This window comes from Myxine glutinosa, chromosome 1 (assembly GCF_964187855.1).
Source record: "Myxine glutinosa chromosome 1, kmMyxGlut1.1, whole genome shotgun sequence".
In the NCBI taxonomy this organism is placed as follows: domain Eukaryota; kingdom Metazoa; phylum Chordata; class Myxini; order Myxiniformes; family Myxinidae; genus Myxine; species Myxine glutinosa.
Genome location: NC_136261.1, coordinates 127,903,942 through 127,923,112, shown reverse-complemented (window position 1 = coordinate 127,923,112; position 19,171 = coordinate 127,903,942). Strand labels below are relative to the sequence as shown.

At 47.3% G+C, this 19,171-nt stretch overlaps 1 protein-coding gene across 2 annotated transcripts in view; it reads left to right on the top strand.

Moving 5' to 3' along the window:
- PPWD1 (peptidylprolyl isomerase domain and WD repeat containing 1) overlaps positions 1 to 19,171 on the top strand; it is a 101,485-nt gene that overhangs the window by 13,835 nt on the left and 68,479 nt on the right. For both annotated transcript variants that reach the window (XM_078777010.1, XM_078777014.1), the window contains 3 exons: positions 1,260 to 1,446; positions 4,512 to 4,772; positions 6,695 to 6,885. In XM_078777010.1, coding sequence (XP_078633136.1) covers positions 1,260 to 1,446; positions 4,512 to 4,772; positions 6,695 to 6,885 — 639 coding nt within the window. The remainder of the gene's footprint in view (positions 1 to 1,259; positions 1,447 to 4,511; positions 4,773 to 6,694; positions 6,886 to 19,171) is intronic.

Sequence of the window (19,171 nt, the reverse complement as noted above, 5' to 3'; positions counted from 1 at the left end):
AAGTCCCGTACCTCGAATGACCACATACAGGGTTTTATGAACATATATATAAGGTTTATTACTACAGAGAGCGGGAGGGTGGAAATTGAGTAACTGAATACACCTCTGACGTTTTCGAGGCCTGAAACTCAGTAACTGAATACACCTCTGATCTCTTGTAATCTATATACCCTGCAGAGGATAATAACATGACCGTTCCTGCCCCTCTTGTTCAGAATGGGTGCACTCGTTGCCTGAAACCAGAGCCAGCTGTCCATCAGATTAGTCATTGATATTGAACCAAACAGTGAAGACCCTCGGAGATGAATTGTATAATAGCATTAACACAATGGATGGATGAGGGAGTTGTGTGGACAGAGGAGGCGGAATATATATATATATATATATATATATTGTGTCCCATGTTGTGACCACAGTGTGGTCATTCTTGTGATGTTAAAACCCACCATACACTGAGAAGATTGTCTGTGTGGGTGCTTCTTCTCCCTCTTTTGTATGCAGCCCATGGCTGCAGGGTAGTATCATTGGCTGATTGTGTGGCTGTGCTGCTGATGCAATGCCCCTAAGTCAGCGCAGGATTAATTTTGGAATTTGTTCATGATGCTGGTGATAGCTTGTCTACTGTTTGTGAAGGACACCGTGGGATCTTTAACGTCCACCAACTAATGCCGGTAGATTGGGCACCCAGCTTAACGTCCGTCCGGCACGCACATTGATGAATCGCCCTGCCTGTGAAACACCAGGATGACAGTTTATAGTTGGGTGAGGATTCAAACCCAGGCTAGACATCTTAGAGGTGAGTGTATGTTCCACTGTGCTATCCTCCTCGCTTTATGTGCATTCTTCAAAGTTTCCTCAGATTTTCCTCATGGTCGGGTGCATGTCGTGGGATTGGCTTGCGGATAGCATCTTTTGCCCGAATTGCCCTGCAATCGGTGCAGAGTAGAGCATGTTCTGTTCCCTGAGTTTGTCGCTTATCAATTATCAACAAAAGGTTATGTTTGATTAATTTTTAATTTGATTTATTTCGCAAATTAAATGATGGTAATAGATTTGAGATTGTCTGGAAAACACTTGAGATCCAGGCCCTTGTATTTTTTTTTCTTGTGAATATCCCATGAATTGCTTGGGCATACTCTGTCATTAGTTGTCTCAGACTTGCATGGACACATCTATGCAATGTATGGTTATTTTTATGGTCATGATGTATTTGAAAGACCTCACACAGGTAATGTGCATCATTTCTTGTGTTGGACCAGGTACCACCCAGGCTGCTGTGAGTGGATATACTCTCCTGGAGAGGCCATTTGTGCTGTGGCTTGCTCAGAAAAAACAAGTGGTCAGATCTTTGTGTATGACGGGCGGGGGTCCAACCAGCCCATCAACAAACTCGACAAAGTGCATTCACATCCTCTTTCCCTTATCCGCTTCAACCCAATTTTTAAGGTGGGTATGAAAAAGACCTAGCTGTGCTGAATTTGCTTGCACGTGTCCAGATTACTCAAGATTTGGAGGAACATTGCCGATTTGATACTTTCATTGCATCATTTTGAATCACAGTTACAATAATCTGTTGGAGTGACATCATTCAGCAGCAATTTGTAGTTTTTGATTAAATGTAAAACTTGTGTTTATATTGGTCAATGAAAGGATTGAAGTACTCGCTTCTCATTTCCTCAAAGATTGCAACCTGATCGCGGTTCTTGTTGAAAAAGGACCGTCTGGCGAACTCTACCATCTACTATCTTCTTCCGCTTGAAGAAGTTTAGTCACTAAAACTTCAGTCATTGGCCCTCACTATCAGTCATGCTATTTCTTCGGTAAACTATACTTCTAAGTTTGCCTCCAAAGCCAGTCGCCGAATGGGCATCCTCCATCGTGCAAAGTCTTTCCTTGGCACTCCTGAACTCCGGTCCACCTAAAAGGCCTTCATCTGCAGCTTGATGGAGTACTGCTCTCCCCTCTGGGCTGGTTCCCCTGCCTCACACCTTGCTCAGCTTGACTTTGTATATGTATGTCACTACAAGCCTTGACCGAGCTCTTCCACAAGCCCTGACCTTGTATATGTATGTTACTACTTTGTCTTTTTTTATCCTCTTTCACCTTGCTCTTCCATCAGCCTTGGCTTTGTATTTAAAAAAAGAATCTGTAAAAGTCTTAGCAATTTGGTGGTGATTCTCATTGCCAAGCCTTTTATTTCTTGGGATGGGCAGCATCTTTTCTCTGCATTGCAGAAACTTCCTTGGCATAGAATTTGAGGAGTGTGTTAGTTACTTGAGACCGTGTGTCAGACCCCTCAAAGCATCTCTCTCCCCAGCATCCTGCTGCTGAAGATGCATATGTGTCAATTTGTTCAGAACGTATTCTCTACAAAATGAATGAATGAGAATCTACTGAATGGAGAAGGTGGATCAGACTCGGCAACGGTTGCTAGAGTGAGATGTGCATGGAAGAAGTTTCGGGAACTGAGTGGCGTGCTGATGAGGAGGGGAGTGTCGTTGAAGCTGAAGGGAAAGGTGTATGCTGCATGTGTGAGAAGTGTTATGATTTATGGGAGCGAGACATGGGTCATGAATGTAGAGCAGCAACGAAGGCTGGAAAGGGTGGAAATGCGAATGGTTCGGTGGATGTGCGGAGTATCGTTGAGAGAGAGGAAGACAAATGATGAATTGCGAAAGATGATGTGAGTAGAGCCTGTGATTGATGCTGGGAAGAGGAACAGGTTGAGATGGTTTGGTCATGTGTTGAGGAAGGATGAAAGTGACTGGTTTTGAAGAGTGATGGAAATGAATGTAGAAGGAAGTAGAAGACGGGGAAGACCGAGAAAGACTTGGCTAAAGATGGTGGAAGAAGAAATGCGGTCAAGGGGGTTAACAAGGAGAGATGCAGAAAATAGGGCAAAATGGAGAAGATTGTCATGGGAACCGCAAGGCTAACCCCTGCTCTAGCAGGGAAAATGACCTTAAAATGCATGTTGTTGTTGTTGTATTCTCTACAAAATAAGTCCATACCATTCGGATTTTCTTTAAAATAAAATATATCCACCAAAAAGTCAAAAATAATAGTTGGTTTCTCTTTGCTATGGACCACATTATGCTGTCTCATCAGCACTCATTGAGCATGGACATGATGAACAAAAGTGGATTTGCAATACAGTCAGTGGCAGGATGATTTTCTTCTTTTGTTCACTGCTTTTTTAATGAGTTGGAGTTTTGCAACTTGGATGACAAAACCACTGCTGTTTCTGTGTTGTCAAAACTTGTTATCCAAGTTTTGACCTCCAAGTTTTACTGCATTGGAGTGATTTTTCATGAGTAATATGGATCATTACTTTGCTGGCACTAGTCTATCGATGTCGTCATCGTAGTCTTTGCGTCTGATTCATAATATGGGTTCGTCGGTTTGTAGGGTGTGCATGTTTGGCTCATGTCTGTCACGAACAGGCTGGCCAAACAGGCCAGACGTTTATCTACATCTAGTTAGGGCAGTAATTTGGAGTTTTGCCAGTGCCACTGATAAATTCATGTTATCTTTATCTAAAGATACAGGGATCTTTTAACATCCACTAGTTAATGCTTTCCAAGCAAGATCGTCACACATATAGTCAGGTTCACTATGTTAACAAATATAATTTCGTTCAAAATTTTGGGAGATTAGCAAACCTGTACATTTTTGGAATCAGAGCATGGAGAATCCGAAAATCAATGTTGGCATTTGCACAGACACCTGCATGGCCGCCATTTTGGATTTTCAAAATGGCCACCATAAAATACATATTTTGCTCTATCTTGGCTTCTAGTCAACCTAGAAACTTAATTAAATATGCCAATCCTATGTTTTCTGGGTCAAGGAATCCAGTAATGGCCTCAAAATAGTGCTCAGGATTTTAGAAAAGCAACAAACAAAGGTAATTGAAAACCATTGTCTTTATATTTGTGATATAACTGTATTACATAATACATGATATTGCAAGTCCTTTGAAGTTATAGGTATGGGTTTATAAAGCAAGAAAGCAGCCTTGTTAGTATCAGATTGAACTATAAGTCCTATACACCGGATCTACTAGGTCTATACCGTTCAGGAATATGCTTTTACAGATCCTTATCACTGTCCTGAGTGTCATTTTCGCAAAGGTGTCTACGCAAATGCCAACATTAATTTTTGGATTCCTCATGCTCTGAATATTCCAAAAATGTATAGTTTTGCTAATCTCCAAAAATTTTGAACGAAAAAACATAGTAAACCTGACTAATAGTAAGGCAACATTTGCCTGTGACGTACCAATCCAATAATTTATGATTGGGTGAGGAATCAAACCCAGATTAGCCAAGTTAAAAGCAGGGGTGCTAGCTATGCACCATCCTGACGGAATAATGTGCTTGCGCTGGGAGGGAAAAATATAATTTTTGTGTAAAGCGATGCTTATACGAGTGTTGATTGTTTGTGCAGCATTTGGGAGTGGATCTTGTTTACTAATGGAGTGTTTGGATGTTGCTTTGCCATTTTCACAGGTTGTTGTTTCTGCGGACAGGACCGGCATGCTCGAGTACTGGACTGGCCCTCTGCATGACTTTCGCTTTCCTGGAAACGTATCGTGGAAATACAAAACGGATACAGATCTGTACGAGTTTGCTCGGCACAAAACATACCCTTCCGGTCTGGCCTTCTCTCCAGATGGACGCAGGATGGCCATGATCGCAGCCGACCGACGCGTGCGCGTCTTTCGCTTCCTCACAGGAAAACTCATTCGGGTGTTTGATGAATCTTTGAAGGTGTGAAGGGATTGGCTATGACACAATAATTACCCTCGCATGAGGAGAGGGTATTGCATTTGAGTCTGTTTGTCCGCACAGAATCTATATAATAATAGCGTAAGGACTCGACTTTGTTATCCCTTTTACGCCGCACCCAGTGACCCGATGCCCACAGCACTAATGGATTTACGATCTACGAACCACGCTCTTTGTTTATCACGTACAGCCATACTCGAAAAATCTGAATTAGCCGACGTTGGGGCCCAAAAGCATCCGATTAACTGCCGATACGACGCCATCTTACGACGCCATCGTATTGGCGTCTGCTGGGTGAAGGTGAAGCAAGCCGTCCGCTGATTGGACAGGCGAAAGCGAAAGCAAGCCGTCTGAGTGGACAATCCAGAGCATGCATTTGTGCCGGTGTCGGCGATCGTTGTTCATATACGCACTCTTCATTCTCATCTTTCTTCCTAACTCTTACTCAGACAAGCAAATCCCCTATGCCATCCATAATGGTACACTCTATCCATACACCACATCCTCCCTTCCATGGATGTTCCATGGGTTTCGGCTAGTAAATATGATTTTCTCTGCAACCGTTGGTCCGATCGACAGGAAATTTTCACCATAGGTGCAACTCCACCTGTAGAATTTTTGTTAATGATAACTATGACTTCATGGGTCACGTGGTTCGGCCGCCATATTGGAAAAACCAAAAAGCGTTGCACCTCTATCTCCGAAAGCGCTGAATAGAAAAAAATGAGAAATGGCTCATTGTAAAGAACTCTCCATTATGACGTCATAATTCAACAAGTACAAAACTTCATCCGATCAAGATGAAATTTCCTGAGCGTCATGTAGGCATAAATTGGTGGAGAAAAAAAAAAAAATGATGTCATCGGTCACGTGGTTCGGCCGCCATATTTGTTTTTACACAAAAGCCTTAAAAACCACTGAAAATACATCTTGGTGAGGGTTTGCAATCTCTGATTGCTATTTTTCTTGTTGCTACTTGTGTTTTGAATGTTGTTAAATTGGTGCATAAACCTAATGTATGGACGTTGGGCCTCACATATTTGGAACATGTGATGGCTTGCACTGGGCTACAACGAGCTCAAGTCAAACAAAAGTTAAAAAAAAAAAAGTATAAATCTAGATTAATGATAACGCTTCATCATGTACTGTATTTATTTTCCATTTCATATTTGTGAATGAAAAAAAAAAAAATGTACCACGAAGCAGCAAAGTGAATTTCCCAGTAGATTATGTGGAGGAAGCCACATCTTGTCCATAATTTGTCAAGTAATGTGTGACATTTTGTGCTCCTCAGCCAAAGAGATTTCCGCAAAGGCAAGAGATGCCAAAGTTGCTGAAGTTGCATTTGTTGCTTTGTTTCTTTTAACATAGCAATCTAAAATGTAAAATTTGATCATTATTTCATCTTCTAATTCTCAATCCAAAATAATGGTGCGTGCACAGCTAGCACATGTATCGTTGGTCTGTCCTATCTGGCTTTTATTTTTGGGCCATTTATAAACTGTTACTCTGGTGCCTTGTGGGCAGGGCATCCCTCAGAAAGACTAAGTTTGGGACTCGTTTGCCAACATTAGTTGGTGGATGATCAAGATTTTGTGGTATCTTTTGACAAAGAGACGGAGAGTTATTGCCGACAACACAAACGAATTTCTGTCCACTTCATATTGAATGACAGGCCAGGCCTGCCATTTCATGGAAGACTTGTTCCAAATATATACACTCTATGGTCGCCAACTGCAACCTAATGGGATGTAGCATAAGGATGAGACAGATTTTGTCAATATTAATTGCTGGGAACGTCTTGTGTCACCAACTAATTCTAACCTAAGTTTGTTGTTTGACAATTATTTAAATGCCGTTATACACCTGGTGATGACTTTTTGGCCTGTCCCACTTCTTTCCAGATGTTCACCGAGTTGCAACAGATGAAGCAGCAACTTCCCGATATGGAATTTGGACGACGCATAGCAACAGAGAGGGAGATCGACAAAGTCGATGCAGCGCGTTTTACCAACATAATATTCGATGAGACTGGGCATTTTGTCCTGTATGGCACAATGTTGGGGGTAAAAGTAGTGAACGTAGAAACAAACAGGTAAGAAGTTTGGAAGAGTAAGTTGCATTCTTACATTTGGCCTGATTTTATAGTACAAACTGGGTGTCTATAAAGTCCTTGTGCAACTTTGACTGAACCTTAAAAACTTTCGATATACACATGACATAAATGAACTATAAAGAGTGTATAGAAGCAAAATTAATTTCGTTATTTCTCAATACAGGTCAATTTTTAGGCTTCAACATAACCGCCATCTTTCATAATACATCGTTCAATCCGATACAGATTGCACAGATTGCGTCGAGGCCACCTCGGCCGGGCTGGGCCCATTTCGCAATTAAAAGCTGAGCTGAATTATAGTAGTCAATCTTCTATGGCCGCGAGTAAAAGCTGAATTATGGTAGTAAATTCATTCAAAAAGAACAGAAAATGTCGGGACGGACCCCGGGAAGGTTATAGGCTAGGTGGAAAGGCCGGTCGAGGCCGCCTCGGCCGGGCTGGGCCCATTTCACAATTAAAAGCTGAGCTGAATTATAGTAGTCGATCTTCTATGGCCGTGAGTAAAAGCTGAATTATAGTAGTAAATGCATTCAAAAAGAACCCGGGCAACGCCGGGTGCATTCGGCTCGTGTATTATATTGTTGCGGATCTCCCGAAGCCCGTTCCCGTTACAATGGGGGGATTAAACCCCTTTTTTCCCCCTGGGTCTTCGGGTCCGCGAGGCCGAATCGCCACTTCCGGAGCAAGCGTGAAAAAGGGTATCGGGACAACTTCGCACGTACCTTTAACCCACGCTGCCACGAAAGCGGGGACCGAACCTCGCACAAGCCACGCTTAATCGAGTACGCCCGAACGGTATGCGTATCACGTGACTCGTTCTGTTACTTTTATGGAACCCGATTCGAGCGGTTCTATTCGTACCATGCGAAGCCAATTGATGGAAGGGACAGGAACGGTCAAATCAGAGGAATAACGATTTTTTATTATTTACACAATGTACAATGATTCGCAGAAGGAAAGGGGGACACAGAGCAGATGCTTAACAATGTTAACTTATTTCCCAGACAAAGGGCCTGTTATGAAAGTCAGATCCACAACATTGTCCTAATAGTAGGTTTAATGACAATTCGATCTCTGACAACATCCTGTAGAAATACAATCATGCAATATATCAGGATTATGGAATCAAGGAGAAGTTCAGCAATTATCAATCAATGCAAGCAAGCCTAGATCATCTACATATACGCACCATTCGAGTCTACGTGTCACGGATTAAATGTCACAGGAATGTTCCGGAGCGATGGCCGTCCGAGTTCTTATAGACGCCTCAGTGGTTAGAGAGAGCATAACACCTGGGTTCAACTTAGATAAAATTTCATTACAGGGCCCACTCACTCACACGGGGAAAAGAAGAGAAGAAGTTCGCGTGCCAAGTGCGCTTCGCCGTCGGTCGCTCCGGGGCAGCTCGCCTGGCATGGCTCTCAGATGTTCACGGCACGTATGCAGGCGAAGGCAGGCAGGAGGAGATCGCGCGTCTGTGGCCCGGCATGGGTCGTCCTCTCGAGCGCCGATTAATACAGCGCAGGGCATGGGGAAAGTTCGTGCACAATCTCGATCACCGCAATGCAACGCCCTCGTTCGGCGGTGCGTTCTCGTGCGTGCTCAAGCTCAACTCAACTCACTCTCACAGGGGCTTGAACTCGTCTCACAGGGGCTTGAACTCGTCTCGCAGGGAACTGTAACTCAGCACTTGAACTCACGATACTCTCCGGCTCGGACTGACGTGCACACGACGCTCACTGACCTCTGATCTTACTTAACTGCCAACTCAACTCGGGGAACTGACTGAGGTGGGGGGGTTCGGAGCAGGGTTATATGGCCCCGCCCCAGAGTCTCTCGAATGTTCCAAACCCCGCCTCTGGTCGTCGTGGTTAGCCACTCCCCTCGAGCCCTGATTGGCGGCTCGTTCCTTACCGGCCACTCCTCCTGCAGCTCCTCCCTTCGGCCTCGGTAGACTTGTTCAGGCCTGCCACGTGGCATGCTATCACCAAAATAATCGCCCTACGCACGGACCTGCTCAATGCAAAACTAACACAGGACAGGACTACGCTTACATTCACTAAGAAATAACTGAACTATCGCGATGCTTCATGTTGTGGTGCGTCTACCTACGAGGGGGAATTAACCTTTATTCCAAAACCACAACAATATATTATATATATATATAAAAGAAAGTTTTGGTTTGTTTGTCTGCACGCACTAATCTCCTGAACGGTGAAAGATAGGAGGAAACCTCTGAAACAAAAAATGTCGGGACGGGCCCCGGGAAGGTTATAGGCTAGGTGGCGAGGCCGGTAGAGGCCGCCTCGGCCGGGCTGGGCCCATTTCGCAATAAATCTTCTTTCAAAATTATCTTGAAGTTCAACTTATGCACTTAATAGGAATATCTGACTGATTGCAACACATGCTTTCAAAATTCTCTCTCGCGGGGCCCGACAGAAGAAAGAACAAGGAATTGTTGAGCACTAACTGATACTGGGCTTGCGTCAGACCGATGTACAGGAGATTAAATTCATTCAAAAAGAACCCGGGCACCGCCGGGTGCATTCAGCTCGTAGATATATATATATATATATATATATATATATATATATATATATATATATATATATATATATAGAATGGGATTTAAAGCAAGAAAGTCGAGGAGTGGTGGATAACATGCACAGGTTTGAGCTGGAAGGGGAGGTGGTTCCATCATTGGTGGAGGCCCCTGTGAAGAGTTTGGGAAGATGGTATACAGTGGAGTTGAATGATGTGGGGAGAGTGGAGGTGGTCAGAAACAAGCTTTTGAGAGGTTTGAAGAGGATTGATGGATGTGGTTTGCCAGGTAAGTTGAAGGTATGGTGTTTGAAGTTTGGATTGATGCCACGAGTATTGTGGCCATTGATGATGTATGATATTGCGATTGGTCATGTAGAGAGGATGGAGGTTGTGGTGAGTGGGTTTGTGAGGAGGTGGTTGGGAGTGCCACGCTGTTTGATGAACATTGCCTTTTATGGTCAGGGTGGAAAACTCGAGTTTCCCTTGACATTAACCGAGGAGTTTAAGGTGGTGAGGGTGCGGGAATTCATGATGTTGCAGGATTCAAGTGATGCAGTGGTAAAGAATGCTCTCCCAGAGAAGAAGGGAAGTCGGAAGTGGAATGCAAGAGCAGAGGTGGACGAGATGGAGGAGCGGTTGCAACAGGAGGAGGTCATGGGGATGGCACAGCACGGGAAGCACGGCTTGGGGTGGTTGAAGCGTGAGCGATGGGGAAAGGCATGTGTGAAAGAGAGGAGGAAGATGGTTGAGAGTGAGGTGAGAAGAAAGGAGGAGGAGGGGAGAGATGTGAAAGCAGTCGGTCAGGCACAGCAAGGTGCTTGGACTAGGTGGGAAGGTATGCGGGGTGAGGATGTTGATGTGGCAAGAGATTTGGAGGATGGAGCCAATATTGTTGAATTTCCTGTTGCGGGCAACATATGATGTGCTTCTTTCACCAGTAAACTTGAGATTGTGGGGGTTGTTGCAGGAGGAGAGATGTTATTTGTGTGGAGGTGTGGGAACGGTGCAGCATGCACTGAGTGCATGTTCAGTAGCATTGGCAGCAGGACAATACAGGTGGCGACATGATCAGGTGCTGGCAGTGGTGGTGCAGATGGTGCAACAAGAGGTGCTGAGGTCGAGAGAGAGAAGAGTGGAGAAGGAGACTAATGGGGGAGGCGTGGTTTGTCAAGGAGGGCCAAGTGGTAAGAGGTGGAAAGAGGAGGAGGTGGAAAGCAAGAGGGCTGTCAGATGCTTGTGATTGGCAGGTGGTGGCAGACGTAAAGCCACAATTGGTATTCCCAGAGGAGATCTGTGTGACAAGGTTGCGGCCTGACATTGGCATCTGGTCAGGTGCAACAAGACGGGTCATCTTAGGGGAATTGTCTGTACCTTGGGAAGAGAACATTGAGGAGGTGCACGAGAGGAAGAGAGGAAAGTACAGTGAGCTGGAGGCAGAGTGCAGGGAGAAGGGTTGGCGAGTTTTGTGTCAGCCATTTGAGGTGGGGTGTAGAGGGTATATTGGCAATTCCTTTTCTGCATTTCTTGCTCGGCTTGGAGTGTGTGGGACAGAAAGAAGGAGGATGTGTGATAAGGTGGCCCAGGTTGCCTTGAAAGGCTCATTTTGGATATGGAGGAAGTTTATGGAGGCACAACGAACGGTGGAGGTTGAGGTTATGGAATAGAGGTGTGTGTGTGTGTGTGTGTGTGTGTGTGTGTGTGTGTGTGTGTGTGTGTGTGTGTGTGTGTGTGTGTGTGTGTGTGTGTGTGTGTGTGTGTGTGTTGCAGGAGTGGGTCATGAGTGGGTGTGGTTTTGCATGTTTGCATGAGTGGTGCATGTTGGTAAAGGTAGGTGGTTGGTTGTGTGGTTTTTTTTGTTGCTATTATTATTTCTTATTTTGTGTATGTGAGTGAGTGGGTGAGTTTGTTTTTATCATGTGTGTTTTTGCATTCATGAGTGTGTGTGTTTTTGTATGTTGAGTGGTGTATGTTGTAAGGGTAGGTGGTTGGTTGGTGTTGTGTGTATGTGTGTGTGTATGAATGATCTGGTGTGTTTTGTTGGTGAGTGGTGAAGGGTATATAGGTGGGTGTTTGAGTGTTCCACCATGTTTGTTTGGTGCTGTGGATTCTGGATGTGGAGGTGTTGCTGTTGTAGTCTGCGTTCACACTGGCTGGGGGTGGGGGTATGTACGCATCCAGGTGTAGTTGCTGCATGTGGATGTGTATGTGCCCCTGCTGGCCCACCTTAGCTGACCGTATCGAGGTTGAAGGGCTGAAACGGGATGATGCTGAGGACCTCGACTGAGGACCCGGTCAGTGCGGCACAATTGTGACCAGGTGTGTTTTGAACTTATATATATCTCTGGTTCTTTGTGTTCTCTGGTTCTGGTTGTATCTCTGGTTCTGGTTATATATATATATATATATATATATATATATATATATATATATATATATATATATATATATATATATATATATATATTGTTACAGATCGCGGTTTAAAGATGTTATTTTACCGAGCGGTTGGTATTACCGCGTCCGAACAGTTACTCCCCGATTAGAACCCGATCCCGCCCAAACGTTGGCCGGATCGCACCGCAGCTGCTCAATGAGGGAAAAGACGAAAACGACGCAATGCAAAGAGGAAAAGGAATAAAACGGGAAGACGTACAGACGAGTAATGGGATTTATTATTTACACAAGCAAAAAGGAGCAATCAAGGTTTATTTACAACACATAAGACGCAGGTGACACAGTGCAAATACTAGCTTATAGTTATACAGACTTAACTTATTCCCAGGACAGAACAAACAAAGACACTGACTCACGCGGGGAATTGCAGAGTGGATTGCTGGAAGGAGGTGTGTGGCTGGAGGGGGGGGGGGCACGGAGCTGGCTGGAGCTTGATCCCGCACGGGACGTCGGGATGGACCTCGACGGCCGCTGATGCCACCGGGCCTGTCGTGTGCGCGGGATCAAGGGCCGGAGCTGCTTGGTGGAGCCGATGCGCTGGTGGGGGGGTCTGGCGTGACGGGTTCTCTCCTCCTTACGCGCTCTTGCTCTGATGACCCAGCTCTTTTTCGTCCCTCCTTGTCTCAACTCAAAGTGCATCTCTCTCCTGGGAACACCCCCGCCGTGGGTTATATAGGCCCCGCCCCTCAACCTTTGCGAACCTCCCCCAAACGTTCTCTCCCCGCCCTCTCAAGCCAAACCCCTTGTTCATGGTTGTCGAGTGGGGCTGGCTCACTCCTCCCCTCTCTGACGAGGTGGGGACCCGCCTTTCTTCCCCAACCCTGCCTCGTGGTCAATGGCGGATGAAGGGAAAACCGCCCAACATGCAGTTGGCAATGCGAATTGCAATTGACGAAAAGGGGGGGAATGGAAGTGTTGGGAGTGGGAATGAAGGGAATCTATCTCTTTCACTGGTGCAATGGAGTATTTCAATTAATGGGAGACACAGCCTTACTTTAAAAACACATAATAAGAGATAACTATCAAACAGAGGTATTCTATTATTTGGCTGACGTGTATGCTTGTGGACTAATTATGGGATGCCCTTTCACCTTTACACAGCTCCGGAGGCAGGGGGGCGCAGAATAAACAATAATAACAATTCACACAATAAAAAAAAATACACAGTTCTCATACCCGCAACACTGCACCCTCCTCCTCTTAGGCACGTCCCGGGCCTACAACTTTTATTTAGTGTGACACGTAGGTGTAGTTCCCTCTACTTTTAACCTGACCCTGAGTGCGACAGTTTTAAAACATAAATAAATGTGTCCCGCTGCTCCATTGCACCCTGCCTAACAGACTTACGCCCACAGTTAACCGAATTGCGGAATGGTCTTCAAACTATACACTGACGGTGGGAAGCATTATTTACAATGACGCTATTTTTATTTACAAAACTAATCCAGGACCTGTGATTGTTCTTTCTGGGGGGGAGACAGTCTGCTCTGCATCGACGCACCATGAAAGCACCCAAAAACGCACCAATACAAGCACCCTCAAGCACCAATCGGTGCAGTTACCATTGTTCATCAATAAAAATAAACCAACAACCCCTAACCCTGCAGGTGATCTCTTGCTCTTCGGCTCCCTCTGCTGGTTATTATTATTTTCCTGGTGTTGTCATCTTCCCTTGCTGGCGGCCTATTTGCAATAAAAGAATGCACCTAACGTGTCTGTTTTTATTTTATTTATGGCCCACAGGGGCCGACTACGTGTGGTTCACCTGTGGGGCATCGGTGCCCTGTGGCCAAGGTCCGCCAGCAAGATTTCGGGCCCTCATGGCCGGTGCCAGCAGAGGGGCCATGCCCCAACCCATGGGGTCCATAGGTGGTGCTCGGCCACAGACATGTGGTCCATAATGTGGTGCATCGATGCAGACAGCTGGTTCTGGGAATTTCGGGCGCACAATGGCCGACCCACGCACGCTCCCCTCGGCACCCAATGGCGCACAGGTCATGTGGGAGACAAAAGGGGAAAGACAAATGAGCGAGGGGTAAGGTCACAAGGGTACACATCAATAAGGCAATGCAAGGCGAAATGCGTACGGAGGGCGAAGTGAGAAAGCTCGTCCCTACCGTACGTCACCCCCCTGTCACCTACACTACCCTTGCCCTTACCCCATATGTACAAAAATCTACACATTACCAATCCGTCGCTACCGTCACGTCTTCCCCTTATTTCCCCTATACCAAATTCGTCTCCACAATCCCTCTACTTCAAAATTTGCCATCACCAAATTCATCATCAATCCTCATAAGGAGGAAGAGATGGAACATCAAGCACAATGTCACACCCACGTCATGATGCGTCTCACATTCCAAACATCTGCATCATAAAAAATAATCAAAACATGGCATGGTGTGGAGTTCCTGTCACCTCGGTGAGTGGATGCAGATGGTGTGAGGAGACTTCATCCTAACTACTTTCTAAATGACATTAACACACTTTACACTACCCGGGGTCTTTCCCTGCCAATCCATTGGCCACTTACACTATGGGTTCTAATAACCAATTCCCATTGACCAAACTGTGGTGCTTCTCAATTTGGGGTCTCACTCCCCCCGATTCATCTCCCGGTGCCCTCGCACAATTTCTGGGCTGCGACGTGTAGCTCTCCCAGCAGGTCTACCCACCTCCACACCTCCACCACTGCAGTTGCCACCCGAGCTTACCTAGCTCCTCACCCTAACCTAACTAACTGGGGAAGGCCCTCTCCTGGCTCTGTCACCCCTTGGTGCCCTCTGGCACTGGGCTACCCGGGTCCGTCCTCCGGATCCTTGGGCCCCATCCACAACTACCGGCTCCCAGAGCCCACCTGCGGCCTCACCTGGCCGACATCCTCACAGTGGTGGAGTGCCCAAACCAACTACACACACTAACAGGCTACACGCCCAGCCATTTCCACAACACTAATGCACCCATCCAAAGACCATTCTTTCACCCGCACCACAGATGCCAATATCCAACCACAATTTACCTGTACCCTCTACCTAACACTTACACTACCCGCCCCGGGTACTCGTGATGGGGGTCCACTCTTCCCCCATTCACACCTTCGCACCATCCACTCCACTCCACAATTTCCACCATACTCACTCCACGACCATCCATTCCAATACTCCATACCATTTATTCCATACACCTGTCCTCCATTCACCTGTCGTTGCACACCTGTGCAATCATACCTGGTGCCACCTGCACCCTCCTCCTCTTCCTGGACCATTTGGTCAACACAACACGCAATCACCACTACTCCCTCATACACTGCTCCATTCACCTGTTCAGTTGCACACCTGTGCAATCACACCTGTTCAATCACACCTGTTCAATCTTCAAACACACGGCATCATCTCAGCTAACTACTCCCCTCTGAAACTTGCGCTTCCCAGTCGTCCCTTTAAACTATTGCGCTCCCACGTCATTATCATCCACACTAAACTACCTGCGTCCCCACTACAGGTATCAGTCACTAACTAATCTTAACGTTACCTAATGTCATCTTCGCTAGATCCCTACAATATAACCTAACCCACCCGGGCTAGTTTTCACTGCCATACACCCCATAAACTATAGCGCATTTGCCCCCACTCTTCTGTGAGGGATGGTGGATTTGCCATCCCACCACATCGGGGAGGTCCTACTATCAATTTGGCACACCTAAATCCAACCAATCAAAAATTCTGCCAATCATCTGCCAATCACCGTACCAATCCTCAAATTTTGCTTTTTTTCTAATTTCGTGGCCAAAACACTATCCTCATCACCCGTCTACTTATTACATCCTCTCGGTGCGCCAATTCACGTCTACAGCCCGGCTTCGTACAGCCGAGCAATGAACGCGGGTCGTTTTGTGCCAGCGGCTGGATACGTCCCGCATTCGGGGCAGGGACGGGGGCTTACCCGGGCCGGGATCCCACGCACCACCTCGGCGCGGAGCCATCCAATTGCCCGATCTCGACCTGCCGGCACGTCTCAACAAAAAGTGGTCGCCATGACGACCCTTCCTATCGGGCTGCCCGCTCCGCCTAGTGGAGCCCGGACGCGGCCGTTCCAAGCGAGGCACAGCGTGGATCGCGTACGGCGGTCCTTTCGAACCCGCCGCGGCTCGGATCCCCGCTGGTTCTCGCGGCACGCGAAGCTGCCCGACGCGCACCGAGGGCCCGATTCGGCTATAAGTCGTTCTAACCTCTAACCCGGTTACCGTCGATGCCTCACCTGCATGGTTACAAGCATACGCTACCCCTTTCTTCCTCATACATCCAGCTGTTCCCATGCTCCTCGTACCTTTCCTTACACACCCAGGTACACTCATTCCACTCCCAGCCTTGGTCACACACCTGACCACCGAACACCTTGGCACACATTCGTCGCTCGCACACCTCACCAACACACCTTCGCGCCCCCTCCTCGGTCACCTCCTCTGTGACAACCACAGGTGTGCTCTCACCCGCACACCCAACCACGTGCCTCACGACCAACTCAAGTGTGCTTTCCCACACACGCTCTACCATTCCAGGTGTGCATCCTTCCATTCCAGGTGTACATCCTCGCTCACCTGTCACAACCAACTCACGCTCCTTGTCACTCTCACTACTTTCACCTCCATTCTTGACAGCGCACTCACCCTTACTCTTGACAGCACACTCTTTCCTCATGCACCCGTCCGTTACACACCTTTCTCGCGCACACTCTTGCGCACACTTTTCCGTTACGTCCTCCATAGCACTCACCACACCGCGCTTCCATGTACCCCCTCGCACACGCGCTACGACCGACTCACTCTCGACAGCACACTCACTCCTTGGCGTGCCCTTTTTCCTCACACACCCCATGGTCGGACATTCTCGCACACCTCGTTTTTCGCACACCAGACCTGTCGCACACTTCACCAACGGCCTTTCACGAACACCCGGATCCAAACCAATCCCCAAGCCGACTGAAGCTTTCCTCACATCATATACATTGCCACTCACCTCCGTACCTCGTCGTCGCACCTCCTTTGCCACCTGCAAACTCTTTATTTGGTTAGTGAGCATCACATCATGAGTTGAGCACCGACCTTGCACATATTCCATCACCTCCTCCTGGATTTCTCTTTTAGTTTCTGTCCGTCCCTTCTTAATTTCACTCACCTCTTCTTCCACTTCCTCTAATTTTTGTTTAACCTCTTTTATTTCTCGGTGCGTCTCCTCAAGTTCGTCCTCTAAGGCTACCGTGACCGTCTCTATGTGCATCCTCACCTGCCGGTCCTTTGTCTCCATTATCTCTGTCACCTCGTCCACCCTCATTGTCAGTTCCTCACGTACCATCTGACATTGCCTCTGTGTCGCTATTAATTCGTTTTTAATTTCTTTTTGTGTCGCCTTTAACCCTCCTAGTACCGCAGTGTTCTTTTGAACCTGCTCCACTAGTTCTTTTTGTCCCTCCGTCAGCTGTTCCACCTCCTCCGTCAGATCTTCTATTCCCCCTTGTAACTTTGCCGTATTATTTCTCACCTCTTTCTCCATACGCTTCTCACCTCGCTTTACCTCCTCGCGTAGCCCCGAAACCTCCTCACTTACACCTCGTCGTATCTCCTCTTTCATCTCCTCCATCTCCTTTGTAGATGCCACCCTCATCTGTCCCAATTCATCCCTCTGAGCATCCAATTTGGTTTCTACCCCGATTTTTACCTCCTCTATCTGCTCTCCCATTTGTTTAATTTCTCGGGTGGATTGCTCCCCTATCTCCCGCAATTTGTCCTCCATCCTATTTTCTAGCCCCTTTAACCCATTTTTCATCCCCTCTATCTGATTCTCCTGGGCAGCCATTCTATTTTCCACCCCCGTTAACCCATGTTTCACCTCTTTTATCCCGTTGTCTAACCCCTCAAAATTATTGTCTAACTTCCCAAATTTCTTGTCTAACCCCTCACCGGTACCCCTCGCTTCGTCCCTCATTACCCCCATTTGGCCCTCCAATCGCTCACCCAATCGCTCACTATCAGCCCTCATTTGCTCACTATTAGCCCTCATATCGTCCTTCTGCAGGTTGAGGGACGCCTGCATTTGTACCATAAATTGCTCCATGAGGGCCTGCATTTGCGCCATCCCTCCCACTTGTGCAGCGGGTGCGGCCGTCGTAGCAATGTGCGAGGCGCAATTTTGCGCGCCCGCAACCTCGAGCGCGAGGACGCCATTTTGCGCGCCTGATACTCCCTCAACCGCCTCCTCATTGCTCCCCTCCATTTGATCCTGGGTTACTCCTAACCCCTCTATCTCTCCCACCGGCATCCCGTCGCCTTGACCAGCCATGGCGCGATTTCAAAATTCGGGTTTTGTAAAACAAAACAAATTTCGGCCGCTCCAAATTTTGACCAAATTTTTTTTTTAGATGTTTTAAAAATTTGGTTCGGGCCCCGAATCTCACTCCCAGACACCAATTGTTACAGATCGCGGTTTAAAGATGTTATTTTACCGAGCGGTTGGTATTACCGCGTCCGAACAGTTACTCCCCGATTAGAACCCGATCCCGCCCAAACGTTGGCCGGATCGCACCGCAGCTGCTCAATGAGGGAAAAGACGAAAACGACGCAATGCAAAGAGGAAAAGGAATAAAACGGGAAGACGTACAGACGAGTAATGGGATTTATTATTTACACAAGCAAAAAGGAGCAATCAAGGTTTATTTACAACACATAAGACGCAGGTGACACAGTGCAAATACTAGCTTATAGTTATACAGACTTAACTTATTCCCAGGACAGAACAAACAAAGACACTGACTCATGCGGGGAATTGCAGAGTGGATTGCTGGAAGGAGGTGTGTGGCTGGAGGGGGGGGGGGGGGGGCGGCACGGAGCTGGCTGGAGCTTGATCCCGCACGGGACGTCGGGCTGGACCTCGACGGCCGCTGATGCCACCGGGCCTGTCGTGTGCGCGGGATCAAGGGTCGGAGCTGCTTGGTGGAGCCGATGCGCTGGTGGGGGGGTCTGGCGTGACGGGTTCTCTCCTCCTTACGCTCTCTTGCTCTGATGACCCAGCTCTTTTTCGTCCCTCCTTGTCTCAACTCAAAGTGCATCTCTCTCCTGGGAACACCCCCGCCGTGGGTTATATAGGCCCCGCCCCTCAACCTTTGCGAACCTCCCCCAAACGTTCTCTCCCCGCACTCTCAAGCCAAACCCCTTGTTCATGGTTGGTCGAGTGGGGCTGGCTCACTCCTCCCCTCTCTGACGAGGTGGGGACCC